At 35.9% G+C, this 19777-nt stretch overlaps 2 protein-coding genes across 2 annotated transcripts in view; one reads left to right on the forward strand and one right to left on the reverse strand.

The window, feature by feature from the left end:
* CB4H12orf40 (chromosome B4 C12orf40 homolog) overlaps window positions 1–19777 on the forward strand; it is a 165483-nt gene that overhangs the window by 17748 nt on the left and 127958 nt on the right. The window lies entirely within an intron of this gene.
* The window catches only part of ABCD2 (ATP binding cassette subfamily D member 2), a 68029-nt gene that overhangs the window by 12239 nt on the left and 36013 nt on the right, over window positions 1–19777 (reverse strand). Inside the window, exons 7-8 of the mRNA XM_015085074.3 lie at window positions 8364–8509; window positions 1159–1243 (exon numbers count right to left, since the gene is read on the reverse strand). Coding sequence (XP_014940560.1) covers window positions 1159–1243; window positions 8364–8509 — 231 coding nt within the window. The remainder of the gene's footprint in view (window positions 1–1158; window positions 1244–8363; window positions 8510–19777) is intronic.

Genomic DNA, 19777 nt, shown 5'->3' on the forward strand with positions numbered 1-19777 from the left:
TAGTTAAGAGTCTGTTTCTTGGTTTGCCTCTCTCTCTTTCTCTCTTTTTTTCCCTTTGCTCATTTATTTTGTTTCTTAAATTCCACATATGAGTGAAATCATATGGTATTTGTCTTTCTCTGACTGACTTAATTTTGCTTAGCATAATCCTCTCTAGCTCCATCCATGTTGTTGCAAATTAGCTTGCCATATTCTTGAACTAACCATGTACATTATTACAAATGCCATGTTATTGGGGAACCTGGGCGGCTCAGTCGGTTAAGCATCTGACTTCGGCTCAGGTCATGATCTCACGGTTTGTGGGTTGGAGCCCCACATCGGGCTCTGTGCTGACAGCTCAGAGCCTGGAGCCTGCTTCGGATTCTGTGTCTCCCTCTCTTTCTGCCCCTCCCCTGCTCATATTCTGTCTATCTCTATATATGAAAATTTAATTTTGTCATCTAACATTACTCAACATAAGAAATACAAAAAAAGTACTGACAGACTTCTGACACATGAAAAAAATTACTTAAGAAGCATAAAACCTATATATTCTAAGGATTAGCTTTTCTTTCTTTTTCTTTTCTTTCTTTTTTATTTTAGTTGACACACACGTTGACATTAGTTTCAGGTGTACAACATAGTGATTAGACAAGTTTACATATTATGCTATGTTAACCACAAGTGTAGCTAACATGTCACTATACAGTGCTACTACAATATCATTGACTGTATTCCTTATACTGTGCCTTTTTATTTCTATGAGTTATTCATTCCTTAACTGGAAGCTTGTATCTCCCAATCTCCTTCACCATTTTGCCCATCCCTCTATTCCCCAGGAAGATATTTCTATGTTTCAAATGTTTATTTATTTATTTTGAGAGAGAGAAAGAGAGAGAGAGAGAGTGAGCATGAGTGGGTGAGGGGCAGAGAGAGAGGGAAAGAGAGAATCCCAAGCAGGGTCTGCACTGTCAGCACCAAGCCCATTGTTGGGCTTGATTCCACAAACTGCAAAATCATGACCTGAGCCAAAATCAAGAGTCAGACACTTAACTGAATGAGCCACCCAGGAGCTCCAAGGAGTAAGATATTTTTAAAGATGAGGGCATCGAATCATGTTCAAAGATTTTTTTTTTCAGTTACAATAATGAACTAGTTTCCTGAGTATAGCCTACTTACCTATGATAAAACATGCGAGCCATGCCCATTCTTTGCTTTTCTCCTCCTGACAGAACATCTTTCCAGTCCATAACAGCATCCCATCCTTAAAAATGTATAAAAACATATATTTTTATAAGGCATTTGTTTGTTACCATTTTTACCCCGGACAAGTGATTCCTGGCAAGTTTAAGTTATTAACACAAAGTACCTGGTATTTAAAAAAAAATTTTTTTTTAATGTTTATTTTTGAGACACAGAGAGAGAGACAGAGCACAAGCAGGGGTAGGAGCAGAGAGAGAGGGAGACACAGAATCCGAAGCAGCTCCAGATTCTGAGCTGTCATCACAGAGACCAATGCGGGGCTCGAAGTCACAAACCATGAGATCATGACCTGAGCTGAAGTCGGATGCTTAACTGACTGAACCACCTTGGCATCCCAAAGTACCTGATATTTTACAGAACATATGCTTGGATAAACTAGAGAGCCTCATGTATAAACATTTTGTTTTAGATTTCGTGGTTTTTTTTTTAATAGTAATAATTCCTTATGCTGACAAAACATCTTCTAAGATGCTAAATACTGGCACTTAAAAAATTTGTTTGTTTCTGAATATCTCCAAAAAGTTGGTACACTTATACTTATTTGGGAGGGTGGTAGGAGAAAAGACCAACAATTTGCATAGGCCTACTGCCCAATCTACAAAGAGTAAAACGGAAACTAACTTAAATGGCTTCCATGTGCCTGGTACTTTATCTGAGTTTTCTCATTATATATTCATATATAATTCTCATTATATATCCATAACCTTATGAGTTAGATCTTATTGTTGAATTTTATAAGTGGGTGAGCTGAAATCCATAGAGGAGTTGACATGTCTAAGTTAACACAGCTAGAGATCAGAGCTAGGACTCATATGTAGGTCTATATTCACACTATCTCTTACAACATCTGGGTTTTATTTGAAAATTAGTTTTAAGTTGTTTCTTTTTTTTTTTTTTTAGTTTATTTATTTATTTTGGGAGAGAGAGCAGGGGAGGGGCAGAGAGGGAGGGAGAGAGAGAATTCCAAACAGGAATTCTGTGCTGACAGCACAGAGCTGACACAGGGCTGGATCCCATGAACCACGACACCATGACCTGAGCTGAAATTGAAAGTTGTACGCTTTACTGAGCCACCCAGGATCTGCTCTCTTACATCTTCACTACTGACTTTCTGTTGCATATTTATACAAAAAGCAATGCTTCTATATATTAAAAAATTGGTTACATCTATACATACTGATGTAGAAATGTACTTGGAACACCTTTGTATGAAAAATCAAGTTGCAGAATTGTGTGTATGTATAGATATAGACACACACATACACATTTATATAAACTATGACTGCATTTCTATAAACACACACAACTCACACCCCACAGGAATGGAATTATGAGACTTTTACTTTCTAACTTGCACATTTTTATAATATTGGGAAATATAATGATTTTTATTATTTTTATGGTTTATCTTTATTTTGTAACAAAAGAAGTGTACTCCAAAGTAAAACTAGGGGCTCCTGGGTAGCTCAGTTGATTAAACATCCAACTTAAGCTCAAGTCATGATCTGATGGTTCATGGGTGTGAGCCCCACATCAGGCTCTGTGCTGACAGCTCAGAGCCTGGAGCCTCTTCAGATGTGTCTCCCTCTCTCTCTCTGTTCCTCCCTCACTTGTGTGCTCTCTCTCTTTCTCGCTCAAAATAAATAAATAAATATTTATAAGGAAAAAAAGAAAGAAAGAAAACAAAACCATGAGGCCTATGAGAGAGAGAGCCATATCAAATATTTATTCATGGAAATGTCAGAAAATAATAGAGCAGAGTAGGCAAAGTCTGATTTTCAAAGAGCAAAATTACTGCCAAAACTTGCCACATACACTTAGGACAACAGTTCCAAATCCCAAGTGTTCAAGGCGTAATTTTCCCATGTAGAAAAAATTCAGGCTCTTTGGCCTCTTCTTTCTCTGTCAGCTGAATTTTCACCTTTATTAAACTTTAAATAAACTGGGTCAAAGGAAAAGAAAATAGGAAGTAGAGGCATTGTTGTTTTCTGTGCAGTGGATTGAATAGATTTTCCCTATTTCCCAATGATACTCCCCAGTGGGGAACCACTGTTCATTTTCTTGGATGAACTTCCAGGAATTTTCTGTTCATTTAAAAATATAGCTTGGGGTGCCTGGGTGGCTCAGTTGGTTAAGCGTCCGACTTCAGTTCAGGTCATGATCTCGCAGTTTGTGAGTTCGAGCCCTGCATCAGGCTCTGGGCTGACAGCTCAGAGCCTGGAGCCTGCTTCAGATTCTGTGTCCCCCTCTCTCTCCACCCCACCCCAGCTTGTGCTCTGTCTCTCTCTGTCTTTCAAAAATGAATAAACATAAAAAAAATTTTAAATATAGCCTTAAAATTTTATGTTAAGAGAAAAATCTCCAAATGCCATCTGATTTCAAGTTCTTGCTTCTAGTGAAAACTGTTGAAATATAATTTTTCTTGATAACTGAATTTTATAGCATTTATGAAACATAAGCAAGGATTTGAAAAATAAGCTCAGATTGCTTCATAGTGGAGAAATATTTGGGGCTTAAAAATTTGTTGCTCCTGCCAACTGAGAAGGGGCAAGAGAAAAAAGTATTTGGGTCAAAGGAAACTTTAGCTTTACATATTTAAATAAATCATGTCTTCTGTTCCACTAAACCCAGAAGTTTTAATAGGCAATACTGCTTGATCACAGAACATATAAATCAAACCTCTGAGTTATAATATCATCTCTGATGCTGAGTAAGTGAGACTAAGCCAGCTGAGGACAGTTTTCCTGCTTTCTTGAGAGGTACATGTTAATTTAGTTCATGTTAACATTTGGTAACACTTTTGGTAACATTTGGTAACACTTTTACTCTTTTCTATTTTCTAATCTCTTTTCATGGAATGAAACATAGTTTTTCATTCCATCTTTTACTAGAGCAAAGCAAAGTATTAGCTAGTCTAAATAGAACTTCAGTATACTTCTTCCAAAGTAAGTGACGTCCTTGCAAATTTAGATGCTTTTCAGCTTGGCTTAAAAACATGCTTCGTGTTTTAAGGATGAAGCAAGTAGAGTAGATTTCCTTGAAATTGTTTTATGTGTAAGGATATAACAATTCTTATTAGTGCATAAGAAGCTAGTAGATTGCATAGCACAGTGGCATAGCCTACTATAGAACATTGACTTTCAAGTGAGATCTTTATTTGAATCCCTGTCATAACACTTGCTGTGGGCCCCTGAGGAAGTTACTAAAATTCTGAATTTCACCTGTAAAATGGGGTTAGTAAAACCCCCATCATAAGACAGTTTTAAATATTAAATAAGATGACAATGTGCATTGCTTAATATATTCTGCACAGCAGGCACCCAATAAACCATAACAATTACTGTTACATTATTAAGGTAAGAACATTCTTAAAAACAGTTCTTAAACTTCTCAATGACTTCTGAAAGAATAGAATAGCCCATGTTTATTTTAAATTTCTATTTGGATTATTGGATTTCAAACCTACCCAAGATTAACATGTAGCATTTATTCTGCTTCCCCGGTGTTTTAAAACGGTGAAGGAGATGATCATATGAAACAAAAAGATAGTACTTATGAATTGTGATTATAAACACCATAAAAATAAGTGTAATAATACCTCTCCTGTCTGCCTCATTTGCTTATTACAGGGATCAAATGAAACAACATAAATGAAATTGCCATGTAATATACCAAGTACTGGCACACAAAGACAAAATATCATAGTATCAATATTACAAGTAGTAATGTTACCATTAGCTACTAATTATTGTGTATTCACTATGTGCCACTGTTATAAATGCTCTTCAGAGAGCATTTCTTTAAGTTTTTGTTTTAATTCCAGTTAGTTAATATACAGTGCTGTATTAGTTTCAGGTGTACAATATAGAGATTCAACAATTCCATACATTACCCAGTGCTCATTACAAGTGCACTCCTTAATCCCCAGCACCTCTTTCACCCAACTCCTCACCCACTCCCCTCTGGTAACCATCAGTTTGTTCTGTAGAGTTGAGTCTGTTTCTTGACTTGTCTCTGTCTCTTTTTTTCTCCCCTTTGCTCATTTGTTTAGTTTCTTAAATTCCACATATGAGTGAAATCACATGGTATTTGTCTTTCTCTGACTTATTTAGCTCAGCATAGTATTCTCTAGCTCCGTCCATGTCTTTGCAAATGGCAAGACTTAATTCTTTTTTACAGCTGAGTAATACTCTGTTAAATCCATATATATATATACACACACACACATACATACCACCTCTTCTTAATCCATTCCTCAATAAGTGGACACTTCTGGCTGCTTCCATATCTTGGCTATTGTAAATAATGCTGCAATAAAAACAGGGATGCATCTGTGTTTTCGAATTAGTGTCTTTGTATTACTTGAGTAAATATCCAGTAGTTCCATTGCTGGATCACAGGGTAGTTCTATTTTTAACTTTTTGAGGAACCTCCATACTGTTTCCAGAGGGGCTGCATCAGTTTTCATCCCCAACAGTAGTACAGGAGGTTTGGTTGTTTTTTATCCACATCCTTGCCAACACTTGTTTTTTGTGTTTTTGACTTTAGCCATTCTGTCAGGTGTAAGGAGATATCTCATTGTAGTTTTGATTTGCATTTCCCTGATAGTAAGTGATGATGAACACCTTTTCATGTCTGTTGGCCGTCTGGATGTCTTCTTTGGAGAAATGTCTGTCCATGTGTTCTGCCTATTTTTAATTGGATTATTTGGTTTTTGGTATCTGTTTGTACCCCAAAACATTGTATTTTGGATACTAATCCTTCTTCAGATATGTCATTTGCAAATATCTTCTCCCATTTGGTAGGTCGTCTTTTAGTTTTTTTTTTTTTTTTTTAATTTTTTTTTCAACGTTTTTTATTTATTTTTGGGACAGAGAGAGGCAGAGCATGAACGGGGGAGGGGCAGAGAGAGAGGGAGACACAGAATCGGAAACAGGCTCCAGGCTCTGAGCCATCAGCCCAGAGCCTGACGCGGGGCTCGAACTCACGGACCACGAGATCGTGACCTGGCTGAAGTCGGACGCTCAACCGACTGCTCCACCCAGGTGCCCCAAGTTGTCTTTTAGTTTTGTTGATTGTTTCCTTCACTGTGCAGAAGCTTTTTATTTTGATAAGTCCCAATAGTTTATTTTTGCTTCTGTTTCCCTTGCCTCAGGTGACATATCTAGATAAAAGTTGCTATGGCTCATGTCAAAGAGGTTACTGCCTGTGTTCTCTTCTAGGATTTTTATGGTTTCAGGTCTCACATTTAGGTCTTTAATCTATTTTGAATTTATTTTTATGTATGGTGTAAGAAAGTGGTCTAGTTTTATTCTTTTTCATGTTGCTGTCCAGTTTTCCCAACACCATGTGTTGAAGAAACTTTCCTTTTTCTATTGGATATCCTTTCCTGCTTTGTTGAAGATTAATTGACCATATAGTTGTGTGACTCTGCAGAGAGTCTTATTTAATATTCACAGAATCCTTATAGGTAGATATGTATCCCCATTTTAGAATTGAAGATACAGAACAGTGCTAATTAGATTTGAGTCCAGAACTCTGACTTCAAAGCTCACATTCTTAACCACTGTATTTCTGATAGGTAAATGGGCTAGGAAGTAAAAGATAAAATCTATGCAAAATTAAATCTAGAATTCTAGCTTGTTATTTCAATACTTTTTCTAGGCTATCAAATTATGTGTTACAAGTTATTTGAAAGTGTGACTATTAGAAAGGAATTCTTTTTTAAGCTCATATGTGTAACTGTTATTTCTACTCTTTCAAAAATGCCTTATTCATAAAGAAATTGTGGTTTATATATACAATGGAGTACTACGTGGCAATGAGAAAAAACGAAATATGGCCCTTTTTAGCAACGTGGATGGAATTGGAGAATGTGATGCTAAGTGAAATAAGCCATACAGAGAAAGACAGATACCATATGTTTTCACTCTTATGTGGATCTTGAGAAACTTAACAGAAACCCATGGGGGAGGGGAAGGAAAAAAAAAAAGAGGTTAGAGTGGGAGACAGCCAAAGCATAAGAGACTCTTAAAAACTGAGAACAAACTGAGGGTTGATGGGGGGTGGGAGGGAGGGGAGGGTATACGATGGGCATTAAAGAGGGCATCTTTTGGGATGAGCACTGGGTGTTGTATGGAAACCAATTTGACAATCAATATATGAATTCAATATATGAATATATTAAAAAAATACCTTATTCATAAAACACACAGCACAGAAGTTCCTGGGGCACCTGGGTGGCACAGTCGGGTAAATGTCCATCCCTTGATTTCCGCTCAGGTCATGATCTCACAGTTTATGAGTTCGAGCCCCACATCAGGCTCTGCACTGACAGCATGGAACCTGCTTGGAATTCTGTCTTCCTCTTTCCCCACCACCACTTTTCAAAAAATAAATAAATAAACATTAAAAAATACTTAAAAAAATAAGTTTCTATACCTTATCTAATTCTCTATGTGCTGCTTGACAGAGGGAAAAAATGTATTGGTAAGACTGTGGGTCTGAAAACAAAAAAGAGGTTCTGCGATACCACTCTTCAAATTATTAAGTTTAATGTAAGTTGAGAACTTGACAGGAGGATATTTCTGCCACGGATTTTACATGCATCTAGATTAATGATGGCCTCAGAGACACTTGTATATTCAAATATGAAGAAAAAAACCCTTTCATTAAAAAAAATGTTTTTTTAATGTTTATTTTTGAGAGAGAGAGACAGAACACGAGTGGGGGAGGGGCAGAAAGAGGGAGACCCAGAATCAGAAGCAGCCTCCAGGCTCTGAGCTGTCAGCACAGAGCCCAACACGGGGCTCAAACTCACCAACCATGAAATCATGACCTCAGCCAAAGTCGGCACTTAACTGACTGAGCCACCCAGTCGCCCCCCCAAAAAACTGTTTTCAAATGCTAGCAGCAGACAATAAAAAATCCTGGTGTGCTGTAGGAAATACAACCCAAGCAGAAGACAGGACATCAAGAATGGAAAAACAATAAATGCTATGAAGTCCATGTGCGTGTTTATGTTCCAATGATAGCATATATTCAAATTAAAATAGGGATGATTTACGTAAGTTTAGTTTTTGAAACAAAGTTAAATGCATTTAGAAAATGGTAGACTTTACCTCCTTCTCTTTGAACTATGTGATAGAGGTGGACATTGTGTAGAATACATTCCAGGTCATGGTCTGTGTGGCCTTTGTCACGCATGTCATCCACCGAATCAGGGTAGATGACTTGATCGCGAAGACTCCCAAGAGACATGTATGGCCTATAAAACACCAACCACATAAGAATCCTCGTACAAAGCCATTTTAGTTTACTCAGTGTGACGTTCTTGTGGTCTGAAAGCTCAAGAGCACGTTTTAAATACTGTATTTCTAGAATTACATTTATTACCTGGTGATGAGTATTTCTCTCTCAGGCATGACAGGATAATACTCTGTTATGTTCATGTAAAAATTTATTGAGACATAGCCACAAAGAAAAGTTTCCTCAAGGAATAGTTGGATACTTTCACACAGAAACACATATCTTGTTTCACTGTATTTTATAAACATTGCTTCTGTAATCCGTCTAAAATTATTTGAGTTAAATATTATAAAATTTGAGGTTTTGGCCCAGAGACGTGCCCAAGCAAAACTTAAAAAAAAAATACCATTAATTAGGGACACCTGGGTGGCTCAGTTGGTAAGTGTCCAACTCTTGACTTCCGCTCAGGTTGTGATCTCAGGACTGTGAGATCAAGCCCCACATTAGGCTCCACACCCAGCTTGAGATTCTCTCTTCCCCTCTCCCTTTGTTCCTCCCCTGCTTACCCTCTATCCCTCTCTCTAAAAGAGAGAGACAGAGACAGAAAAATGCCATTGATAATAAAATGAGTGCAAATTAAAACTACACTGGGCTTCTTAGTTTTCAGATGGTGAAAGTTCAAAAACTTGACAACTTACTCAACTAGCAACCTATGGAGAAACAGGTCGTCTCAAACACTGGTGACAGTGAAAAAATGTACAATGTTTTGGAGGGGATTTGGCAAACCATCATATATTTTGGCCTTTGAACCACTTCTGGCAATTTATTCTAAAGATATACTTCAAAAATTACAAAGATAAAAGTGTGTAAGGCTATCCATTACAGCATTATCTATAATTGCAAAATATTGAAAACAACCTAAATGCCCATACAAAGGAGACTGAAAAAACTACAGCATCTACACTGTGGAGCTGTAAAACAGGATGTGGACCATCTCTACAGAGTGATTTTCCAAAAAATATTTTTATGTTGAAAATCAAAGTGCAGAAGTAGATGTATAGCAGGGTTTCTCAACAGCAGCATTATAGATAAATGAAACCAGTAATTCTTTGTTGTTGAGGGCTATCTTATGTATTCTAAATGTTTAGCAGCCCACCTGGTCTCCACCCACTAGATGCCTCTCCCCCAATAAAGAGTCTCCAGACATTACCCCTTTCACCAAACCATCCCCATTTGAGAACCACTAATATACAATATACTACCTTTATACAAAATGAAAGCAAAATGAGAAACTATACATTTATCTGCTTATATTCATAAAAGGAAACAAAGTAAATCAGAAACTAATAAAATTGGTTACCCACTAGAGATTGGAGAAACAAGGCAGAATGGATAGGGGAGGGAGTGGCCTAAGTATCCTTTCTATATATTTTTACTTTTAGAATCATGTTAAAATGTCATTGTTCAAAAAAATAGCATTAAACCAATAAGAGTGAAGGAAGAAACCTTAACATTAAGTACAAACAGAAACACATGAACTGAATAGTATATCAAATGAATAACAACCACACGGAAGGGGGAGGAGGTAGTGATCCATGAAACTTGTGCGTGGCTACACTATTTCAGTTGAAGACCAAAAGAACCACAAAGAAATCTTGAACCTTATTGGGCAAGTTTCTTGTTGGTAATCATATAGGTGTAGCAATTCTGAAATTGCTTTACCCATGTTGCAGGATTGACCAAAGAAGTAAACATTTTAATAATATTAGGAGGTAGGGTTCTCACTCTGGAAGAAAGAAGATATAAACACAGAAGGTGAGAAGGAAAGAAAGAACTGTAATATTTAATTTGAATTAGAGTGTCCATATAAATCCATGTTTTAAAAATAAATCTATTTTCTGTTCTGTCTATATTTGGTATGTCCTGATGTTATCCTCTGAGAAGGACACAACATCATTTACATACTGTAGTGGGTTGAACTGCAGACCCAAGAAGATATGCCCAAGTCCTAAACCCCCGGTACCTATGAATGTGACCTTATTTGGAAAAAAATGGGTCTTCTCAGATGTAACTACCCTAGGGATCTCCAGGTGAGATTATCCTGGATTAACCAGATGGGCCCTAAATCCAATAATTGCCCTTATAAGCAGAAGAGAAACACAGGGAAGAAAGTCATGTGAAGACGCAGGCAGAGATTGGGGTTATGTTGTCACAGGCAGAGGAATGCCTGAAACTGCCAGGAACTGGAAGAGGCAAGAAAAGATTCTACCCTAGAGCTTAGGGGGTTTAGACCTACCAAGACCTTGATTTTGAATTCCTGACCTCCAGAACTATGAAAGAATACATTTATGTTGTTTTAAACTGCCAAGCTTTTGGTTACCCAGCAGATCTTGGAAATAGATAGTATTCTTGCACTAAAAAAAAAAAAAAAAAAAAAAAGGTAACCTGAATCATAGCATCAGGAAACTACCAATCAAAACTAATTCCAGGGACTTTCTTAAAATAATAACAACAGTTCTGCACTCTATGCATATAAATGTCATAAAAAAGAAAAAAAACAACAACAAAGAGAAGCTGAGGAGGTGAGATTAAAAGAAACTAGAGTAACATGGCAACTTAGATGCAAATGAATTGAGAAAAAGTAGTTATTATAAAGGATAGCATTATGATAATTGGAAATTTAAAAATAGAAAACTTAAATATGGGAAGTTGTTGGGGCTCATTCGAAGGACACGACTCTCAGTTGACCATGAGCTGGACTGGGACAATTGAAGGCTCCTCACCCCCTCGCATGTGCTTGGAATGTATGCTCTGCCTACCATTCCCACAGCTGGAACCGTTTCCAAGGAAGCAGCGTGAGAGAGCATGGTCTTATTGGGACCGTCTGGATGCTATATGTGACTGAATCCAGTTAAGGCCTCTATACAAACTTAAGATTCTGGTGGGCGAGTGCAGAGATCCACTCACCTTGTAGCTGCCCAGGACAAGCCTCATATGGTAAGTTCCCTTGCTTATTACCACCTGCCACCTGCCAATTAGGAATGGTCTCTTCTGTCTACTTTTGCCTCCAGGGACAGGGGCCAGTTTGGGAACCAAAAGCGTGTTTAGATAATAATACCAATGTGAATTTTCATGAATTTGATCATTGTACTGTGGTTATGCTAGAGAATATCTTTGCTCTTTGGAAACACACCCTAAAGTAGTTACGGATGAAGATTTATGATTACTGCAACTTACTTTTTAAAGGGGAAGGGTGTGAGAGAAAGAGAGAGAGAAAGTTGAAGGTTTTAAATATAAATATATTTTTGTAGGTCACTCGTCTGCCTATTTTCCCATAACGTGCAAATGATTTAGTTGGAGCACAGATAACACAAGGTTATTTTACAACAGGTTTAACTAACATTTGAAAATAAAAGTATTTATATTTTAATGAGATATATATACATTCCTGTAAAGATTTTCAATGGGGTCTTTAAAAATATGGGAATCCCTGGCCATATTTTAAAAATTGATATATAATTCACATCATAAAATCCACCCTAGTAAAGTACACAATACTTTTTGAATGATTTTTTATTATATTCACAAGCTCATATAACCATTGCCACTATCTAATTCCATAACATTTTCTTCACATCAAAAAGAAGCTTCATACCCAATAGCAGACACTCCCCATTCTTCCCTCCTCCCTGTCACTGCCAATCACTAATATACTTTCTGTGTCCATGGATTTGCCTATTCTGGACATTTCATATACACGAAATCACACAATATGTCGTCTTTTGTGATGGCCCTTCTGTTAGCATAATGTTTTCAGGTTTGTTCATGTTGTAGCATGTCATAGTATTTCATTCTTTTTCATGGCTGAATAATATTCCACTGTATGAATATGCCACATTTTGGTAATTCATTCATAAGTTGATGGATATTCCAGTTGTTTTTGCTATTTGACTATTAGAAACAGTGGGCACACACCTAAGAGTGGAATTTCTGGGGCATATGATAATTCTTTGTTTGCTCTTTGAGGAACCACCCAACTGTTTTCTGAAGTGACTACACCATTTCTGGTCACATTTCTTCTACCATGTCCCTATATCTTCCTCTCTTCTATATCTCTTCTATATCTTCTGCCTTATTCTTTATCTTTCCTTCTCCAGTCTAACCGTAATTTTTTTAAAAAAATCAGAATTAGGATGCATAATTATTTGTTTACATTATATTAAGCATTCATCTAACGTGACAATATCTTAAGTTAATATCTGGTAATAATATTAGTAGCATAAAATAGAAACTGACTATCAGAGTCAATGAGTAGTTTTTCAGCTGGTACTCAGACAAGTTAAGGAAGAAATCCAAGGAAACCTTAGTAGGTAGTACTTTTGCTAATTTCCAAAGTAAATTAGAAGCACAGATATATTCTATACCTTAGTATAAACCTCAGATATAATTCGATCTATAGAACAGCCATGACACAATATATAAGGGAGACTACAATGAATAAAATACACTGAACATTCATTTCACAAGTGTTTCTACAGGATTCTACCATAAGACTTGATTAACTGGTAATATTGGATGAAATCATATTTTATATCTACATTTCAGGGAAGACAGTATAGAGTCATAGTTGTGATAATAGGCTCTGGGCTGCAATTCCAATCTTACTATGTACTAGCAATGTGATCCAAATTCTGAACTACAACTACCTCATTTTTAGAGTAACTTACTTTATTGTATTTGTTATGAAAACTAAATGAAGCAGTGGGTTTATATAAATCTTAAATGAAGCAATGTAGTCAGAACACTTAGTATAGTATAGGCACATAGTAGGCACTCAATAAACTGTTACAAAAAAATCACCTCTACTTAGGCTTAAGTTCTCTACCTATGTGAAGAAGCAACATCTTAAAAAAAAAAAAAAAAACAGATGCAAAGGAATTCCTATTTAACCAGCTAAGATACTTGTGATTTTATACCACATAGCAAATTTTTATTATTTTCACAAAATTAATAAATAACAAGTACATAATTATGTAAATTTTAGAAATCGTATTCTGTTAAACACTCAAGAAACCATCTCGGGTTTACCTAGAAGTACTTCTCTTAGTAACTGGAGCACCACTTAGTTCACTGGAGCAATTTATAAGGGCCTCAAAGGTATTAATGCATGTAAGGCTTCCTTCCATGTGCTTTCTTCCAAGAAGAACTTGGAGGAGAAAAACTTTGTAACTTCTTTAAAAGGCTAATTTACATTATTTATGATTTTGCTATGCTTTTTGAAATATGTCAGTTCTCTTTGATGAATAGATAGGGAAATTTATTTCAAAATGGCTCTTCATTATAAGGCAAAGTAAATATGTTTTTGCAATGCTAAAGTTTTTATTGAGTTTATAAGTCTAATAACATTTTGAATAAGCACTCTTGAAATAAAAGACAAAACAAAACAAAACAAACATGGTGTTTAGCCACGAAGTATTTAAAATTCAGTCAACGTGAGATTTAAGCAAAATGCCAAATCATAAACATATTATGATGCAAAATGAGGAACAGCAAATGTGTCCACATAACTTATTATTTGAGCTATTTGTTAATCAAATGATGTAATAGAATATGAAAACTGCTAGTTTGAAAATTTATGTAAAGGGAATACAGATGAAATTATAAAAAAAAATTTATAAAATTATATATTTATAAGGACTCAACAAATATTGCTTTATTAAAGTCCCATTTTCTCTCAATTATTGTTTAAAAATCATATAAAATGGTAAAAACAACACATTCTATATGTGTCCAATGAGGTACATGGCAACTAAGGATACTTTGATAGGTTTTATTAATATATGCATTTAAAAATATTATGAAGCCACCACCAAACTCTCTGGAAAAGCTATATCCAGAGAAGTTGGGATGATACTGAGTGTCTTCGGAAACATAGCAGATGAGGACCTTATACCCAATGTTTATGTGATTAATTTGCATGTGATCCTTTCCAGCTCATAGGCCTGGAGTTTAACGTTTTAAGCTAGCTCAAGTTCCTCTGGTCCTACTAGAGTTTTACAGAATTAATAAGCACTTAAAGTACCCTCTACTGAACTTTCCTTTCTAGACATATAGACCTATTTAGATCATCTTCTAAATATTTCAGGTAGACCAGTTACCACGTCAGAATGTTATTAGCTTACTTGCTCTGGCCCATCAGAGAGGGGATCCTGCAACATACCTACTACAAGCAACAAAATAAATAGATTGCTTATAATTTAGCAGATATCAAAGAAGAGCACTAACTAGTTTCAATTTACTCTTCTCTAAGTAACATTTAGAATCACCACTATTTGCTGTGGAAAAGATATCGGAATAAATTCATAGGTATCACATTATAATTTAAATAATAATTATTATTTAAACAATTATCATAATTGTTTTTCTTTGTAATCTGGGATGACTTCAAATGCATCTATATTTAAAACTATTAGTTATAATAGTAAAATTAAAATTATTTCAGATCAAATCAATTCGCAGTGAATATGGCTTTTTATATTTATATTACAAATGTCTCAGGGTACATTTATAACTTGTATTCTACTCCCACTTTTCTGTGTTAACATTTAAAAATCTGACAGTTCATGATTGCTTTGGTAAAATGTATTAACATTTCTTAGGGTTTATACTCATGGTATCTCTATTTTTTTTCTTTAAGAGACAAAAGTAGAAAGAAGGAGAAAGTGTTGAGAAATGTTGGCTCTGTCTCTTGTGCTTGGAGTCTGGAATGATCACCCAAAATGTGAAATGTTTCATAGTCATCTGGAATTTAATTTTCAACAATGGTTATAAAAATTTCACAGCAATATTAACTAGATTTAAACATGATAGGTGTTAAATTTAAGAATAAGGTACTGCTAAGTACTGCTGTGTAACCATAGTGATAAGAAGTTAGCAATCTGAAAGCCATAAGATCTAGCTATTAATAATTCATATAAATGTACACACTGGGACCAATCATGTCATCTGATTTTTCTCATGAATAGCAAGAATTAAATTTGAGTCCTCAATGCATAAGTCATTCCTAATATTCTTTAAATAAATATGTAGCAAAAAGAAGAAATACTCAACTAAAGAGATATTAACTATTATTGAAATTATATTTTTAGGATGTTATTCCTAGGCACCAAAGCAGAGATGTGCACTGCCCCCTGAAGAGCAGGGACTATATTTATTTCCAAGTAATAAGAATAATGTAGTGGAATAATCAAAGTATGGCTAACCTGATGAGAATGCAAACTTCTTAAAAGTCAACTTTAAGAATATTTATCATTATATTAGATTACCATTTGAAATCCCTATTATTTGACTTTTTGATCTACAAAAATTCTAATTCCATATGGTGCAACCTAATAATTGACTCATAAATTGAGGAAAAGTTTTAGAAGCAAAGGAAGATTTTTTCCATTATTATTTTCATAAATTAACCCATGGAAGAGTTAAATATGAAAAAAATTATCCTAAATATTTTCCCAAGCAAAAGAAAGCTATAGGAAATTGTTTACATTTATAGATTCTTTAAGAGAGTTTTAAAAAACTGAACTGTACCAACTACTACACAGGAAGTACCAAAATGTATACTTTCAACTGTCAGCCAATTGCCCAAAGATATTTATGCAAAGTTTACTTGCTTTTAGTCTAATAGTTATAAAGCAAAGGAAAAGAATTGAATTAGCTACAGCCATATTACTGAGCCTTCTTCATGGCAAAAATCATTTCTTTTACAAGGGACATGTGAAGTGGCAAATATTTATCACCATCATTTTTTTTTAATTTAATACTACACTTTATTTATTTTGATTTATTTAACTCAGTGCATCTAAAATACTGTCATTTCAACATGTGATCAGTGTAAAAATTATATGAGGTTATTTTACACTCTTTTTCATATTTGGTCTTTAAATTTCATGTGTATTTTATGCTTACAAGTACATTTCAATTTGAACTAGGGCATTTCAAGTGTTCAATAGCCACATATGGGTAGTGATTTCTTTTTTTTTTTTTTAAGATTGAATTATTTTTAATAATAAATTTCTTTAGATTTTTTTTTATATGAAATTTATTGTCAAATTGGTTTCCATACAACACCCAGTGCTCATCCCAAAAGGTGCCCTCCTCAATACCCATCACCCATCCTCTCCTCCCTCCCACCCCCCATCAACCCTCAGTTTGTTCTCAGTTTTTAAGAGTCTCTTATGCTTTGGCTCTCTCCCACTCTAACCTCTTTTTTTTTTTTTTCCTTCCCCTCCCTCATGGGTTCCTGTTAGGTTTCTCAGGATCCACATAAGAGTGAAACCATATGGTATCTGTCTTTCTCTGTATGGCTTATTTCACTTAGCATCACACTCTCCAGTTCCATCCACGTTGCTACAAAAGGCCATATTTCATTTTTTCTCATTGCCACGTAGTATTCCATTGTGTATATAAACCACAATTTCTTTATCCATTCATCAGTTGATGGACATTTAGGCTCTTTCCATAATTTGGCTATTGTTGAGAGTGCTGCTATGAACCTTGGGGTACAAGTGCCCCTATGCATCAGTACTCCTGTATCCCTTGGATAAATTCCTAGCAGTGCTATTGCTGGGTCATAGGGTAGGTCTATTTTTAATTTTCTGAGGAACCTCCACACTGCTTTCCAGAGGGGCTGCACCAATTTGCATTCCCACCAACAGTGCAAGAGGGTTCCCGTTTCTCCACATCCTCTCCAGCATCTATAGTCTCCTGATTTGTTCATTTTGGCCACTCTGACTGGCGTGAGGTGATACCTGAGTGTGGTTTTGATTTGTATTTCCCTGATAAGGAGCGACGCTGAACATCTTTTCATGTGCCTGTTGGCCATCCGGATGTCTTCTTTAGAGAAGTGTCTATTCATGTTTTCTGCCCATTTCTTCACTGGGTTATTTGCTTTTCGGGTGTGGAGTTTGGTGAGCTCTTTATAGATTTTGGATACTAGCCCTTTGTCCGATATGTCATTTGCAAATATCTTTTCCCATTCCGTTGGTTGCCTTTTAGTTTTGTTGGTTGCTTCCTTTGCTGTGCAGAAGCTTTTTATCTTCATAAGGTCCCAGTAATTCACTTTTGCTTTTAATTCCCTTGCCTTTGGGCATGTGTCGAGTAAGAGATTGCTACGGCTGAGGTCAGAGAGGTCTTTTCCTGCTTTCTCCTCTAAGGTTTTGATGGTTTCCTGTCTCACATTCAGGTCCTTTATCCATTTTGAGTTTATTTTTGTGAATGGTGTGAGAAAGTGGTCTAGTTTCAACCTTCTGCATGTTGCTGTCCAGTTTTCCCAGCACCATTTGCTAAAGAGACTGTCTTTTTTCCATTGGATGTTCTTTCCTGCTTTGTCAAAGATTAGTTGGCCATACTTTTGTGTGTCTAGTTCTGGGGTTTCTATTCTATTTCATTGGTCTATGTGTCTGTTTTTGTGCCAATACCATGCTGTATTGATGATTACAGCTTTGTAGTAGAGGCTAAAGTCTGGGATTGTGATGCCTCCTGCTTTGGTCTTCTTCTTCAAAATTACTTTGGCTATTTATCCCCATCATAAAGAGGATTACGTGACATAACTAGTGCATGCAGCAAAATAAATGCAGCCAATACCATGCTGTATTGATGATTACAGCTTTGTAGTAGAGGCTAAAGTCTGGGATTGTGATGCCTCCTGCTTTGGTCTTCTTCTTCAAAATTACTTTGGCTATTTATCCCCATCATAAAGAGGATTACGTGACATAACTAGTGCATGCAGCAAAATAAATAGTTTCCTTCCTAAATAGTATATGGAGCCAGACTGATTTGTCAGTAGAAACCAAATCTATGGAGATGTTCATCCACTCATTTATTCAATCATTCATCAGGTGTTCATTGCACTGTTATAATATACTATTCTTTAGATTCAGTAGATACCACCAGTGCCATACAGATATGCAGATGCCCTTTCTAGCTTATATTCTATAAAGATTTGTTCAATAGTAACTCAACATGGGCAAAGTCTGTTCTAGTAACAACTCTCACTCCCTAAGCCCAGATTTGTCTAATTTGGGGGCAGCAAGACCAGTGTATGTGTAACCAACTGGGTATGGGGCTCCATGAGTAGCCCTGAATTAAGCATATCACATTCTTCCTTTATTCCAGCGACCCTTTCAGACCAACATTCCACTCAGGCAATGGTCCGGGTAGCCTGCATCTTACTTAAATAAACACATTCTTTGTCCTTCAGAGGCTCTCCCTATTTTTTTTTTTTTTTTGCACTTAGAGATTCATTAAGAATCAAAAAGTCTGAAAACTAGAAACCCAGAGGAAAATGGTAATTGAGATATTTAACTTGCATACCCCTATACTCTTACTTAGGTCCTTTTCCAGGCCACATCCTCATTTTTAAATCTGACAGCTGAGGCAAAAGAAAGGAAAAAGAAAAAAAAAGCAAAGCAAAGGAAAGCAAGGATCTCACTGAAAATACTTTATTGACTATGAGGTTACTCTGTCTGCCATGGAGAGAGGAGGCAAACTAGGTCTTCTAACCTCCCTCCTGATCTCACATACTCCTGGTTCTCTAATAGTCATTCTCTGGTTTTATATGTGTGGCTTAAATGATGGTCTACTATAACATAGTTCTTCTATCCCTCCAAATAGGAAATCCTGGATATGGGACGTATTTATATAGAAACAATTCAAAGGGATGTGCAGATTTTTTTTTAAAAAAATGATTTTTTAATGTTTATTTATTTTTGAGAGACAGAGACAGAGACTGAACAGGGGAGAGGCAGAGAGAGAGGGAGACACAGAATCTGAAGCAGGCTCCAGGCTCTGAGCTGTCAGCACAGAGCCCAATGTGGGGCTTCAACCCACAAACCAGGAGATCATGACTTGAGCTGAAGTTGGATGCTTAACCAACTGAACCACCCAGGTGCCCTAGGATGTTCAGATTTTTAAGTATCTACAAAACTCATTTGACACATACATATCTTGGCCTGTGATGCAGTTTGTCAATGTGGGTGCTATTGGTGTCATTTAAGTGTTTTGTTCATTCTGTTGAACTACTTAAACCAAAAATCTTGCACTGTTGCAGAATACAGTCTCTTTTTTTGACAACATAAAGGTTAAATAATGATTTTTAACACCATAATCCATTGTTAAAATTAAGATTTGCTTGTTTTATATCTCTTCAGGCAGTCTGATTTTAAATTAAGGGAATATTTTTAGAGATTTTTAAAAACTTTATAGATAAGTGGGTTTTAGAAGAATACGA

The sequence above is a fragment of the Acinonyx jubatus genome, chromosome B4, assembly GCF_027475565.1.
Source record: "Acinonyx jubatus isolate Ajub_Pintada_27869175 chromosome B4, VMU_Ajub_asm_v1.0, whole genome shotgun sequence".
NCBI classification, from domain to species: Eukaryota; Metazoa; Chordata; class Mammalia; order Carnivora; family Felidae; genus Acinonyx; species Acinonyx jubatus.